Source organism: Dipodomys ordii, unplaced genomic scaffold, assembly GCF_000151885.1.
Source record: "Dipodomys ordii isolate 6190 unplaced genomic scaffold, Dord_2.0 Scaffold127, whole genome shotgun sequence".
NCBI lineage: Eukaryota > Metazoa > Chordata > Mammalia > Rodentia > Heteromyidae > Dipodomys > Dipodomys ordii.
Window position 1 is genome coordinate 447,198 of NW_012267343.1, and position 15,558 is coordinate 462,755.

General features: G+C 44.5%; 1 protein-coding gene across 1 annotated transcript in view; it reads right to left on the reverse strand.

Moving 5' to 3' along the window:
• Positions 1–15,558, reverse strand: part of Morn5 (MORN repeat containing 5) — a 33,244-nt gene that overhangs the window by 16,030 nt on the left and 1,656 nt on the right. The window contains exons 2-4 of the mRNA XM_013030084.1: positions 12,003–12,150; positions 9,380–9,491; positions 6,867–6,998 (exon numbers count right to left, since the gene is read on the reverse strand). Of these exons, the coding sequence (XP_012885538.1) occupies positions 6,867–6,998; positions 9,380–9,491; positions 12,003–12,150 (392 nt within the window). The remainder of the gene's footprint in view (positions 1–6,866; positions 6,999–9,379; positions 9,492–12,002; positions 12,151–15,558) is intronic.

Sequence of the window (15,558 nt, forward strand, 5' to 3'; positions counted from 1 at the left end):
ATCATCCTGCTTTTTCTCACTCAAAGTAAACTATCAACATGTCTGCATATCAATAGATCCACTGCCATATATTTTTTCCCCAGTGTTGGGAATTGAACCCAGCGCCTCCTTGCGCATGCTATGCAAGTATTCTTCCATTAAGTTACATCCCAGACCTTCTGCTACCATATTTAATGCTTGCTTTGGGTTCTACTATAAGAACACACTGTATGTTACCTATCCAATCCTCTCCTGGTGGATATTTGGGATGTTTCCAGTTTTCAACTGTCTAAACAATGACTACAGAAATTTTAGATCATGCCCAGGTGTTCACCCTGCAGTTTAAATGTCACCCTTTTCTTTCTTTCTTTTTTTTTTTTTTTTGTCGGTCGTGGGGCTTGAACTCTGGGCCTGGGCGCTGTCCCTCAGCTCTTCAGCTCAAGGCGAGCGCTCTACCACTTGAGCTACAGCACCACTTCCGGTTTTCTGGTGGTTTATTGGAGATAGGAGTTTCACGGTCTCTCCTGCCCGGGCTGGCTTTGAACCGCGATCCTCAGATCTCAGCCTCCTGAGTAGCTAGGATTACAGGTGTGAGCCACCAGCACCCGGCTAATGTCACCCTTTTCTAAAGGTGGCTGCAGAGCAGGTAAACACCAGCGCCTGGGGGTACCGTTGATGCCCTTGTGGACAGATGATCTTAGAGCTGGCCAGGCAGAGGGAAAGAGGAAGACCTTGGAAGGCTGATGAGCCTGGGCTATGAATCCCATTCCTCCTGCCGAATTCCCTTGACCTCCCCGAGCCTCACTTTCCTCGTTTGTCAAGCACAGCCCACACAAGGACTCCCCTCTTCCTTGGTGGAATGTCTGGTTTACAGTCAGTAACCGCTTAGCCAATGTCAGCTCTCATTGCCATTATCTTCCTGATCCTCCTCACTCACCCTGGGGAAGGCAGCCAACACCTCCCAGAGTCCTGCAATCACAGAAGCCAGGTCACTCTTGAGATGTCCAATTCACACCCCTCGTCCCACTGCCCACTTAGCCCAGCATGTATCCAAATGAGGCATATGGTCTTGATTTTTAAATTCTGTCAGGAACCCACAGGTTCAAACAGCAAAAGGACCCTCTCTGCAAATAATCACTGGTGTGCGATATTTTTAAGAAGCCAGAGCCATTGTTTCTGATTGAAGGAAAGTTGGTGCTATTTTGAAGAGCAGTGGCGTTCTCTCTCTCACCATTGGGAATTAGACGCTGTTTGAAAGATTTGTGAGCTTGAGGACGCTTGCCAGATGTGCTTGATTCGACATTTCAGACAACAAAGGGGATAATGTTGGCGGGAATCTTGACGGCATTTCTGATGATCAGGATATTCTTTGAGGATGGTACTGAGACCTTTCGGGGAAGAATTTCAGCTTTTACATAAACTAATTTGGGATGCTCACTCTCTGTCTTCCACAAAGCAAATTTAGTTCATTGTTAGCTGTACATGTTAAAATGGTTACGAGGGTGTTTTTTTCTTTGAATATTAATAATGCGCCTTTCATCTGAGACGTTCACATGGGGTATCATTAATTGGGGGGAGGGAGGAAGGATTAGTGGTACAGTTGTTTTGCAAATGATTCCTACTGGTAATGTTGAGGAGAGCAACAGCTACATGAAAGAGATACATCTACAAACTGCCAACATGGCTCTGGCTTAGCTTTCCTGGGAGGAATGAAAGGGATGCCTTGGGGAAGGGCACAGGGCTGGATTTCCCCGTTTCCCATGATAGTAAATGTAATTATTCCAAATAGTGTCAGATGCTTCCATATGGGTCTCAGTATATAAAGGACCCCTTTTCAAAGCAGGTAGCATCTCATTTCTGGGATTATGGAGTTTTTGTCTTAACACTGTAAAGTAGGCCCTGGTTGATTTGGGAAGCTTGCTGAGCTTCTGCTGGGTACCAGGAGCTGTGCTTGGTAGAAGGACAACAATGAATCAGATTGCCCACCCCAGTCTAGGAGAGGAGAGCTACAAGTACAAGATAAACTGGTATATAAAACTGACAAGAAGAATGGTAAGAACTGTGCATTGCATTAGTCAGCTTCCAATTACTGTAACAAAAAACTTGAGAAAATTAACTTATAAACTAGAAAGACTTATTCAGTTCTGGTTCTGAAAGTTCTAGAGCAGGACTGACAGCCTCATGGCTTTGGGCCTCTGGTGGGGTCTGTACACCATGGTAGGAACACAAGACAGAGAAAACTGTTACATCATAGCCAGAAAACCAAGCAAAGAGACTGAGAGAGACCAAAGTTCCACAGTCCCCTTAGAACACATGCTCACAATGACCTAAAGACCTCCCATCCCCTCCACCCTATCCTTTGTCTCACCTTCTGATCAAGGACCATAGTAACTCCCAACAGTACTGTCTGAGGACCAAATCTTTAATATGTGGTCCTAAGGTGGATGCTACCCCTATTCACATCATAGCAATGGACTGAGGCAATACTCAAGTTGGAATCTAATTTTGTCACTCATTACGAACAAGTAATCTCTCCGAAACCAGGTTATCATGGTGCAAATAGTGGCTCACACAAATTACACACTTGGAAAGAGTAGATGAGATAAGCTGGCACCTCTCAAGACTCCTCCCCAGTGGGCATTCTTCCCCCAGCCTTGTCTCCCTGAGCTGTAGGTGTACAGGTGGACTTCAGTGATTACAGGCAAAGACTTGTGGCCTCCTGTTTTGTGCTAGGCATTGAGAGATGAGGCATACTGTGATGGGCAGAGAAAGGAAAGAAGGTCAGTCTGTGCTTGAAACATGTGGGGTGACATTAGAGAGTACAAAGTGCTGGCTGTGTTTACCAACAGATGGCAGTTAGCCCAGATGGACTAGAACAGGAGGTAGACAAGACAAGAGAAGGGAGAGTGGACCATCAAAGCTAGACTGGGACTCCAAAAGCCATCCAAGAGCCAGCAGCCCCCAAATTCCCTGTAGCATTTCATTTACCAAGCAAAACCCTGATGAGCAGAAAGTCCAGCACATCCAATCCCATTTATCTTTCTGAAGACCTCTCTGCTTTCCAGGACCCAGAGGAAGTTTCACAGTTGTCAGTGGCCCACCTCACTGCTCTTTCTTCCAGCTTGAATAAGTGACTATCAGTCACTGAGTGCCTGTTTGGGCCAGGTGCTGGGTTATGTATTAAATGCATTCCTGACCTCATTTTTTCTAATTTATTTCCCTATCCTCCAAATAGGAATTACTTTAATGTTCATTTAACAGATGAGGAAACTGGGGCTCTGAAAAGAAATGTAACCTACCCATAATCACACAGCTAGTCTGAGGTGGATCCAGAATTAGAGGCCAGTCAGAGGTATGGGTTCCAGGCCCTGAGCTTTCAATCACCACAAGCCATCTCTCTAACCTCTTCTACTTCTCTAGCCTCCTGTGGGGCAGAAGATTCTAAACCAGTCTCTGTTTTATGTGTGCTGTGGTGCTTAGAATATACACTAGCTGTGTCTGTTATTAGAAAGGTGATGTACAGAGGCATTACAGTTATATAGGTCAGGTAAAGAGTACTTTTCTTTTTGGACAATGTCAGCCCTTCCCTATTTCTCTCCCACTTTTCCCCTTCCTTCCCCACCCACAAGTTGTATAGGTCATTTTCAACTTAATGTCCAGTGAGTACCATTGTTGCATTTGTTCACCCTTTGCCCATTTCTGCACCTCCCCTTACGCTCCTAAAGACAGATGAACAGGCAAGACAAAAAGAAGAAAACAAAAAAGAGAAAAACATCTCTTGTTTCCATTTTTCAGAGTTCATTTTGATAAAAATTATTTTATATAATCAGAGACACATCGGCATTGTGTCTTTGTGACTTCAACATGGGAAGCAGTAAGGTGGATTGGAAAGATAGCTGGACTTGTAGTGAAACTGGAATGGGTGTGAGAGCCAGTGTCACCGTCACCAGGCTGTCACCCACCACGCTGAGGCTGGCCTGCTGTTCTCATCATTAGTTTGCCCATTCCCAGTTGTTTATTGTGTGCCAGGTATTGAAGTTTGAGCCATCAGGTAAAAGATGATGGAGAACTTGCAAGCAGGTGCTCTGCCTGCCTGCCCACTTTTTCTTTTACAAACATAATCAGCTGCGACGTGGTGGACCTGTGTGAGATGCCGGGGGGGGGGGGCAGTGAGGAGCCAGACAGTCACGTGGTCTCAGGCAGCTCCTCCACTGTCACCTGCTAAGTGCTGTTGGTGGAGGGAGTCTAGTGCAGTGGAGGGTGAGAGGTGGCTCAGAGAAGGCTGCGTCTATGCAGGATTCTACCAATGGCTGATCCAGATTCTTATGAAAATTGTGAAATCCACTTAGTGTGTGGCAACCAGCACTTAAACAATGGTCAGAATAGGAAATACCATAGTACGTGGATACACATCTGTATATGCTTACATGTACATGAGGTCCTGATGTAAAATATTCCTATTAGCTAAAGGCGTGACACCCATTCTCAGATAATATGTCTGCCCAAGTCCCATGGCACATTGTGTAAATGTTCAAAACCTTGGTAATGAGTAGAAGGATGGATGTAAATTCTCACAGCAAGCCTAGTGCATTGGCACATTCTTGTAACCCTAGTTATTCAAGGCAAGGCAGCTGGGCACCAGTGACTCATGCCTGTGATCCTGGCTATTCAGAAGGCTGGAATCTGAAGATTAAGGGTCAAAACCAGCTTGAGCAGGAAAGTCCATGAGACTATCTCCAATGAACCACCAAATACCAGAAGTGAGGCTGTAGAGTGCCAGCCTTGAGCAAAAAAGCTTAGGGGCACCACCCAGGACTTGAATTCAAACCCCAGAACCAGAATACACACACACACACACACACACACACACACACACACACACACACTTGCTTGAGCACAAGAATTTGAGGCCAGCCTGATTCACATAGTGGGGAAATTTTTTCCCCCCTCACATTCATTTAGCAAGGAATCTTCTAAAATGTAGGTCCAACAACTTGGATTTGGCAGGTATGTTCTTTTAGAAAAGCATTCTGAGCATGAGAAGCATGGGCTAGGCCAGGTGGAAGCTTGGACAGCCCCACCAGGACCTTTGCGCCATGCCCTGCTGTGTGGAGATCAGAACTAAGTGGAGCACATGCCTGCTTTGCCCGCTGGCACCTGTTAATGGCTGCCAGGGAGCTTGTGGCTCCCGTCGGTGTTGCTCAGCAGGGGCATTTCTCTAAGGCCCATTTAGCTGAGCTCATAGGCAGCTCTTTCTGTTGTCCTCACTGGGACTGGCCTCTGACAGCCCCAGGTGGAGACAAGATATAGTCCCTTCTCACATGGACATGACAGACTAGTGGGAAAGACAGATGTTAAACAAGTAATGGCAGAAATGGGTGTTTAACTACAGTGGAACTAAGAGCCACAAATGACATGTCCAAAGCATATTAGCAGGGTAAGGGCCCTGCCCTTAGAAACCCTTTGGTAAATAGACCTGTTTTGCATGATTTGATGTGACATCTCCTTAGCTTGTTTGATCAAGAAACTTTACAGTGAGCCGGTGAACACCCAGCAGAATGAGTGTTCTACAGAGCAGCTTTCTACATGAGCCAAGCCACGTGGACCAGTGTTTACATGTGCCTGTAATAGTCCCACTTGTGCCAGGCCACAAGATGACTTGCTTTGCTTTACTTTTTCTTTTTGTGTGTGTTGGTACTGGGGCTTAACTTGCGGCCTCACACTCTCCCTCAACATTTTTGCTCATGCTGGCACTCTGTGCCATTTGAGCCACACCTCCAGTTCCAGATTTTGGCTTGTGAGTGGGAGAGAAGTCTCTTGGATTTGTCTGCCCCAGGGTTGGCTTTGAAATATGATCCTAGATCTCAACCTTCTGAGTACCTAAGTGATAAAGATGAGCCACAAGTGCTGGGCTAAAAGGTGGCTTTCTGATTCTCATTGACGGACCAAGTAAGTTCCCTGGAGGGGGACAATATTTCTCCACAGCTACTACAGCCATCCCAGTCTACTTGGCAGTTTTCTTCTGATTGCAGTTTCTTGACCTGAACCTTTATAGGCTCCATTGATCATTTAAGATTATGTGCAGGGGCTGGGAAGGTGGCTCAGTGGTAGAGCGCTTGCCTTGCATGCTCGAGGCCCTGGGTTCGATTCCTCAGCACCACATAAGCAAAAAAAGAAAAAAGTCGGAAGTGGCGCTCTGGCTCTAGTGGTAGAGTGCTAGCCTTGAGCTGAAGAGCTGAGGGACAGCACCCAGGCCCAGAGTTCAGGCCCCACGACCAGACCCCCCCAAAAAAAAAGATTATGTGCAGGGGGAAACTGGAAGAAAGGAAAGGAAGGGGTGCCATTGTCCAAAAGAGAAACATACTCATTACCTATGACATGGTAACCCCTCTGTACAGCACCTTAATAATAACGATAAATTATATTAAAAAAGACTATGTGCAAACAAAGTGAAGTGTGTGTGACACACATGTACTTGTGTATGTATATTTTTCTGGGAAGAAGATGCATGGCTATTGGTACCCTAGTAGGGTGATGGGGAGTCCAGGAAAGGGAAAAGTTAGGGTAGTGAGCACTGGGAGTAGGAGCCTGTGTCTAGCTTTGCTCTTTTACCCCTAGTGTCAAGCATAGATTCTAGAATACAGTAGAGGGTCCATTAAATCCTAATGGGAGAATGCATGAAAAAGTAAGTATGAGTATCACAGTGAGACTGTGAATGTCCTTGACTTTACTCTGTGGCCTTTGGCAGGCTTGAAGCCTAAATAGTGAAACACACAGATAACCAACTTGTGTCTTACTTGCACAGGCCTCTTTCTCAGCAGGTACATACATGAGCATGTGCACATGCACAGTCTTTTTCACATGGGTCAGGTGAGGTGAGACCTTACCTGCGTTTCTCAGGAAGCGGCCCCTGTAGTCCCTGACAATCCTTGTGATGGGGTTGTAGAAGCCATCTCCACAATCATAATTGCCGACAGGGATTTTTCTGGGTGGGTCCATGTTGGTGAGTTGAGAGATACCTTGAAAGGGCATAATGGACAATTAGTTCACCTCCAAGGCTACATCCAAACTCAGTGCTCATTGCAGGTCAACCTTTGGCTGGCTGCTAATATGACTGTCTGGCTTCCCTGATGGACAACACACTCCCTGCTCAGTGAAAAAGAGAGGATCCATAGAAGAGCTGTCTAAAAGTGCATCTGTGAGCACTGCAGACCTTATCTTCTTCCCCATTTCTTGGGACACCATGACAAAGGGCATAGGTTCTAGGGTCAGTGAAACCCAGAGGGAGAGTCCAGGTTGGCCAGGTGATTTGCAGAACATGTCCAGGTCAATGACATCATCCAAAGCATAGCAATGGCTAATAGATGTGTGCCCTGCTGTCTCCCCCAGGAATCCTATGAAGCAGAGACCAGATAAGGAAGAACATAAAAAAGAAATGGTCAGGTGATAGAGACGTGGTGAGGAACCCTTGATTCTCTCCAAAATGACCAAAGCGCATGCCATTTATTACGAGTTTATTATGGGCCAGGCATTATGCTCTTCCTTAGAACAACCTTGAGGCTCCATTTTATAGCAAGTTGCTCTGCTCAGAGCGGTCAGATAACTTGTTCCATATTATCCAGCTAGGAACCAGGCTCTGGGACCTGTGTGCTAAGTACCCACATCAGTGGGGGAGAGGGTCTGAGTTCAGCCCCAAGACAGGGACTCTGGGACTCCTTCTCCAAGGAAAGGGGAATGAATCAGTGCACCTTTTTGGTCATGTACCCCATGTGTGTATCTTGGAATGCTCATTCCCTGAGTAAAGGGAGAAGCTGGAATAAACAACGTCTTATGAATCAGTGCACCTTTTTGGTCATGTACCCCATGTGTGTATCTTGGAATGCTCGTTCCCTGAGTAAAGGGAGAAGCTGGAATAAACAACGTCTCAAGTTCTTTTCAGTCAGAGATGTGATCATTCCCTGTTCTTCAGCTGGAACACTGATTTCCATAGAGCAGGTGGTGCCATGCTCACTGCTCAGCATCCTGAGCAGTAGGTTCTCTAACCCTGATACCTAACTTTCCTGGTGTATATTGGCTAATGATTACCAGGTACTTCTTCCAGGCCAAGTGCTTACTAACCATTCTCTCACTGAAGCCTCAGGCCCATGTTCCTCTCAGAGATGCAAGGCCAGACTGTACAGGAAATCCCATCACGCTGCTTCGAGAGGCTCTGCTTTAGTGAAAGCATGGGTGGACAGACACCCATGTGAGTGTAAGGTCCGCTCCTGGATGGCTAGGAGACTCCACCCTCCTCTCAGCAAAGTCTCCACCCAGCACCTGTGTTACCTAGGCAACTGGGACACCTGGAAGAGGTCATATCTGCATCAGGCTGAGGTCACATCTGAATTTGATGTGGCCACACCTTTCTCCGCCCATATCCTAGATAAGGCCTAGCCCAGGCCCAGATGCTCTCTCTGCTCTTTTCTAGCTCTTTCCTCTCTATTTCCCAGCTCTCTCTCTCTTTCCCAGGCCTTTCCCACCCACGTGGAGTGCCAACCTTGCCTGGTCCCAGCAGGTCTACTGAACAAACCTACCCCTTACCTGAATACCATGTGCGCTCTTTTTAAAAGCCTAACATGTTCCACCCATGCTTCTGTTTCTCTCTCTCTCTCTCTCTCTCTCTCTCTCCCTCCTTCTTCTTCCCACTCCTCTTTCTCAAGTGCCTGTGTATTTTTAGGATTCTAGTCACTTACACAAGCACAGCCATCAAATACTTTGTGCCTGCTACCAGCACTTGAAGTAAATTATCTTACTGATAATGATATTGAGAAGTAGATGGTTTTTGTTTGTTTGTGCTGGCACTGGGGCCTAAACCCAAGGCCTGGGAACTGTCCTTTAGCTTTTTTGCTCAAGGCTGGAGTTCTATTGCTACTAGAGTCACAGTTCTACTTTCAGCTTTTCAGTGATTAATTGGAGATAAGATTCTTAGAGACTTTCCTACCTTGGCTGGCTTTGAATTGTGATCCTTAGATCTCAGCCTCCTGAGTAGCTAGGATTACAGGTGTGAGCCACTGGTTAATTTTTTGGGTGTGCCTGTACTGGGGCTCGAACTCCAGGCCTTGTGTTCTTGCTTGTTGTTTCTACTCAGCGCTGGTGCTCTATCATTTGTACCACATCTCCATTTCCTTACCCCCTTTTGAAGGGTTGAAATGGAGTGTAAATTCCCTTGCCCACAGTTCCCCGGCTAGTACAATGGATCTAAGATGTGGGGACTGGCTTTTCTGTATTCTGTTACATCTGCTCATTTCCACCTTCTCCTTTGGCTTCCTTCTGTGAGCTCCAGGCACTGATTTGAAACTGCCTTTGGTTTCCTTTCAGTCTGGGTATGAACGAAAGGTGGGGAAGGGGGAGGCCTGGATACCTGAAGGCTTCAAGCCATAGCAGATCTCTGTGTAAAACCTTCGGTCATAACTGTCACAGTAATGCCAGTGTTTGTCGTCATACTTCAGGCCATCAGCAAAAGTATAATTTCCCTGGAAGACAAGGAACACACCCGCATTGGTAGAAGCTGAAGCCTTTTTGTCAAGAAGGTCGGCATCAGGAGAAGAGGTAGCTTCTCACTGTTACCTGCTATTGTGGGGACAATTATGGGGCCTATCACAATGGCTATGGTTGTGATGACTAGGGAATGGATATAAAAATAAGACTGCTACTAGAACAAGCCAACTCTCTGTGATGTGAACTTGGGTAGACAACCTGCTTACTCTCTTGGTCCTTAGTTTCCTCATTTGTGCAGCAATGATAAGGGTATTGTGTTTTTAATACAGTTGACTAGAATTCAATGAGATGGTACATGTAAAAAATTTAGTATACTGTGATGGTGAATTTTATGTGGCAATAAGCCAGGCGCCGGTGGCTCATTCCTGTAATCCTATCTTCTCAGGAGGCTGAGATCTGGGGATTGGGGGTTCAAAGCCAGCTGGGGCAGGAAAGGCCGTGAGACTCTTATCTCCAATAAATCACCAGCAAACTGGAAGTGGCGCTGTGGCTCAAGCAGTAGAGTGCTCGCTTTGAGTGGAAGAGTGCAGGGACAGTGCCCAAGCCCAGAGTTCAAGCCCCACAACCGACCCCAAAAAGTTTTTTTTCTTAATGTGGCAACTTAATTGGGCTAAGGGATACCCAGATAGCTGATAAAAAATATTTCTAAGTGCCTCAGGTAGGTATCATCTAATCCCTTGGGGCCTGGATAGGACAAAAGCAGAATGAGGACCACTCCACTCTGTGCTCTGTGCTTGACCTGGGGCATCTGTTTTCTCCAGATCTTACCATCAATGTTCCTGTTTGTTAGACCTTTGGACTTTGATCTAGACTTATACTATTGCCTTCCCTGGTTCTTGGCTTCATGTTTGGTCCAGAACGATATCTGGGCATCCAGCTTACAACTTACTGTGAGAAAACAAATTCTTCTAAATAAAGCTCTATGTGTCTACCTATATCTGATTGGTTCTGTTTCTATGGAGACCAAGCATACACAGATAGACACCATTGACATTATTCTTACACTTTTATTATCAGAGCTAGGAAGGTCAGAGTCATTAACCATGGCTCTTTTGTCCAAACACGTGCATTCTGCTTTTGCTGCTTTAGTGCTAAAGGGAGTCTCAGGATGTAGGAACTGCATTGGCTTGTGCATCAGGAAACATGGGTGGAAATTCCCACAATACTATTAGTTCACAGTGTGACCTTGGACAAGTCACATCCCCTTCCTGGGGCTTAGAGTCTCGAAGCCATAAAACCAGAACTGCTTCTTAGCCTTTTTTTTTTAGGTCATGGGTCAAGCCCAATACATTCTTAGTGAGATTGAAGAAAGCTATAATCTTTTTCCTAGAGAAAAATCATAATCCCACATAACATAGACTTTTTATGTAAAGTCAGGAGATCTCACTGATCCTTGAATTTTATTCATGGTCTACAAATTCTGGGATATGAACCTTTGGATTAGATGATTTATAATGATAACAGTAGAGATGGTGGTAGTAACATTTACTGAATGCCTACTATGTGCCAGGAACTTGGCCAAGAGCTCATGTGTAAGGCCTTCCTTACTGTCAAACCAACTCAGGCTGGTGGGGGGTATGTGTGAATAATGCCCCACCCCAAAGTTGCCCACATAGGCTGGAACTGTGATATATTACCTGCATGGCAAAAGGGACTAGGCAGGTGCAATTAAGTTAAAGATCCTACGTTACCTGGGTGTAGCCAATGCAATCACAAAGGTCCTTATAAAAGGGAGGTAGGAAGTTCTGTGTGAGAGAAGACAAGATGATGAGGAAAACAGGGAGGGAAAATGGTGTGATGCAGGAAGCAGAGATTGGAATGGTGCATGGTCATGGGCCAAGGGACATAGGCAGCTTCTACCACCTGGGAAAAGTGAAGGAAACAGATTCTCCTGGGGAGACTCCACAAGGAACAGAACCTGTGGACCAACCTCCAGTACTGTTAAGATAATAAATTTGTGCTGATTTAAGACTGACTATATATTTGTGGGGGGGGTGTGTGTAGGGTGCTGGTACTGGGGCTTGAACTCAGTCTTGGTGTTGTCCTTTAAGCTCTTTTGCTTCAGGCTGGCTCTCTACCATTTAAGCAACATCTGTTCTTTCCAGCTATTTGCTGGTTTATTGGAGATAACAGTCTTGGATTTGTCTGTCCAGGCTTGCTTCAAACCAAGATCCCCAGATCCCAGCCTTCTGAGTAGCTAGGATTATAGATGTGAGCTACTGTTACTGAGCAGTTACATTTATGGTTTTAATAGGTAACTAAGACGACTATTGTCTTCAGTTTATAGATGAGAGTATGAGTCTTGGAGAACTCGAGTCAAGATTAGATAGCAAGTTGTATAACAGGATTTGAACTCCTGGCATCTCCAGGGCTGTTCCTAATCCTAGAATCTAGGAGATCAAGATGCGGGTGACAAGAGCCAGTGGAAGGAAGGGATGCAGGGCTCCAGGGCAGTGATTCTCCCCTCTGTAGCCCCAGCTGATCACCTTTAAAGACAATCCTTTTTCCCAGGTGGAATCATATCGGCTCCCATTGGGAAAGTACAGGGTTCCTTTGCCGTGGAACATGCCATCCTTCATTTCCCCAACATATCTCGTTTCTGTAGGGAGAATGTATTCAGCTTTGCCCTCCATCCTGCAACAACATAGAGAAAGCTTTGAGTCAGGAACGACAGTTGGAAGGGTAGCAAGCTCAAACTTCATTCTCATCGCCCCAGATGGTTCTGTCCCAGAAGTGTTCTGGCTAAAAACAAAATTGGTGTTTTGTTTCCCTCAAAAGCTCAAAAATGTTGTCCAAGAGGGGGCCGGAAGGCAGTGTTTGGTTTTGTTTTTCCTTTCCTCTCTCTCCTCTTCCTCTCTCCTCTTCCTCTCTCCTTCCTTCCTCCTCTCGCATTTTTAAAAAATTCATTCAAGATGAAGTATCTCCATTCTAGATTCAAAGCAAGTCAAAAAGAACAAAAGAGACACTTTCTAGTGAAGACATCCCTCCACAATGAGGACATGATTACTAGATCTTGAATATCATTTACTCTCTTATTCTTTCAGCCAGATGATTATACCTTAAACATCATTCATTCCCTTATTAATTTGTTGAGCCAAAATTCAGTGTATCACACACACACGTGTGCCATGAGCAGGGAAACTGAGATGAAAAAGATTAGATTTCCTGATACTGGGGCCTATAAAAGTCTTTCCATGGCTCTCCACCCTCCCCAGAATTGTGCAGTTTTGAAATCTCTTTGCTGAGGCCTGGTCCATCTATCTCCTCCCCCTCCCATTGCCCCTCCACATACAGCCTTAAAGCTAAGAGCCTGCTCCTTCCCACAATGCCTATTCTCTCTGCCTGAAAACATTTCTTCAGCTTGCTTACACCCACGGATGCCCTATCTAACTTTCAGGGCACATTTCAAATACCCTCTCCTCCCTGAAATCTGGGAGAAGCCAGCTGGGCTTGTCCTCTGCAGAGGGCCAGCAGCAGGGCCGTATAGAAGGAAATACTGGGGTGGGGTGGTAGAGCCAGACAGGCCTGAATTTAATCCTTGCTCTGCTAAATGTTAGCTAGAAGACTTTGGGAAGGTTATGTGATTATTCTAAGCCTTACTTTTCTTTCCCATCGGTAAAACAGGATACTACCATCTATCACACAGAATTGCTAGAGGGAGGGGAAGACACAGGCAAAGTCACCTGGAGCACAATGTCTGCCACCTACAGGTCATCAATCTCCCTTTATCTGCTGTGTTTGTAGGTCTCCTTTGATACCTGTGCTTCACAACAGAATTATCTAGACCCCAATTGTGCAACTCTTCCAGAGAAATATAACCTTGAGGTCAGAAAGATCTCATATTTTTTTGTGTGTGCCGGACCTGGGGCTTGAACTCCGGGCTTGGGTACTGTCCCTGAGTTTGTTTGTTCATTTGTTTTCCCCTCAAAGTTAGTGTTCTATCATTTGAGCCACAGCTCCACTTATAGCTTTGGTGATTGATTGGCTATAAGTATATGTGTAGGGGGAAGGAGGATTTGGAGGTGTGGCTCAAGTCTTAGAGTGCCAGTCAATGAGTGCCAGCCTCAGATACCATGTTTGAGTCCTGGTCTCAGACAAAAAAAAAAAAAAAAGTGTCTCATAGACTTTCCTGCTAGGCTGGCTTCAAACTGCAATCCTCAGATCTCAGCCTCCTCCTGTATACAAAGGATTATAAGATTGAGCCACCAGTGCCCAGCTCCTATAATTATCTTTTAATTATTTTTATATTACTCATGTTATAGAAAAATTATGTCTAGTTAAAAACAACTTTATTGAAGTATAATTGACATGCAAATAATACAGATATTTAAAATGTAATGTTGGGTAAGTTTTAACATATACCTGAAAACCATCATCACATCGAGATGATTAATATATCTTCTGCTTCAAATATATCTGCTACTTCCTGCTATCTATAATCCTTCTTGTCTTTCTTCACTCCACCTCCTACCCCAGGTAACCACTGATTAGCTAGAATTTTCTAGACCACTGTATGAACTGTGTCATATAGGATGTACTGCTTCTTGTCTGGCTTCTTTCACTCAGCACTATTCTTTTAAGATTCACTTATAAGCTGGGTACTGGTGGCTCACATCTGTAATTCTAGCTACTCAGGAGGCTGAGATTTGAGCATCACAGTTCAAAGCCAGCCCAGGAAGGAAAGTGTGTGAGATTCTTATTTGCTACCAAAAAGCCAGAAGTGGAGTTGTGGCTCAAAATGGTAGAGTACGAGTCTAAAGCCCAAAAGCTCAGGGACAGAGCCTCAGACCCTGAGTTCAAGCCCTAGAACTGGAAAAAAATCACTTATACTCTTGCTGTATTTACCAATAATTCACTTTAAAAACTTGTTGTGCATGATTCCAGCCAATGGATGTACCACAATTTGTTTATTCATTTACCTACTAATACATGTTTGGAGTGTTTCTAGTTCTCAGTTATACAAAGAATGTTGCTATGAGCATTCACATACATGCCTTTGTATGAATATACCTTCATTTATATTGGGCTAATATCTATTTGTGGAAAGGCTGTTTAACTTTTTAAGAAATTGCTAAACTTTTCCAAAGCAGTTTTATCATTTTACATTCTTACCAGCAGTGATGAATCTAATTAAAAATCAACTTCCTTCTATACAGACAAGCGATTCCATTTTCTAAAAGGAAAAAAATTATAGTGGTACTGATGTTTTCTAAAGTTACAATGCTACCAAAAGTCCCAAACAAAACAAGTTCTTGGGAACAAAAGCCACGGCAATGATTAAGGAATAAACAGTTAAATAAATTTGTAGAGGACTTCTCTCTCTGTCTCTATTTCTCTCATCTGTCTTTCTCATACATAGGCTACTGAAATCTAGATTCTTACAGTTGTGTGCTCTCCTCTCTGACAAAACCCAACCACTCTTGCTCTGTAGGGCAACGTGAAGAGAAATAATGTAATTTGAATATAGAATTGGATTTAAATTTTGGTTCTATTACTTCTACCTATGTGTTTAGTAATGGTGAGCAGGTCATTTTGCTTAATTTCAGGCCTTTATTTGTAAGATTAGCCTGAACTACTCATAGTAGTTGGAGCTAATAACATTTCCTTATAAGGTTGTTTAAGGATTAGCGATTGTATTCCATAAATACTAATAGTTTCTCCACAAATCTTTCCCCTATCACTGGCCAGACCTTCTACATTCGAACTATAAATACCTTGGAATTACACTAACCTGTGTGTACAGAGCATGGATTCCAAGATGAGCGTGCATTACATTCCCAACCAATACTTATTTGGTGATCTACTTCTCCTGACTCGGCTTTAGCTTCTCCAACAATAAAACAGACTTCACTTTGTTCATTTAGTGTTGTTATCAAAGAAGAACAGCCACCTATGTGTTTCTTTCTTTCTATCTATCTATCTTTTTCTTTTGTCTCTGTGTCTTTCTTTTGAGACAGAGGTTAACTACGGAGCCCAGGCTCACCTCAAACTCATGATCCTCCTCCCTTAGCCTCCCAAGTGCTGTGCCATCATATCCATCTG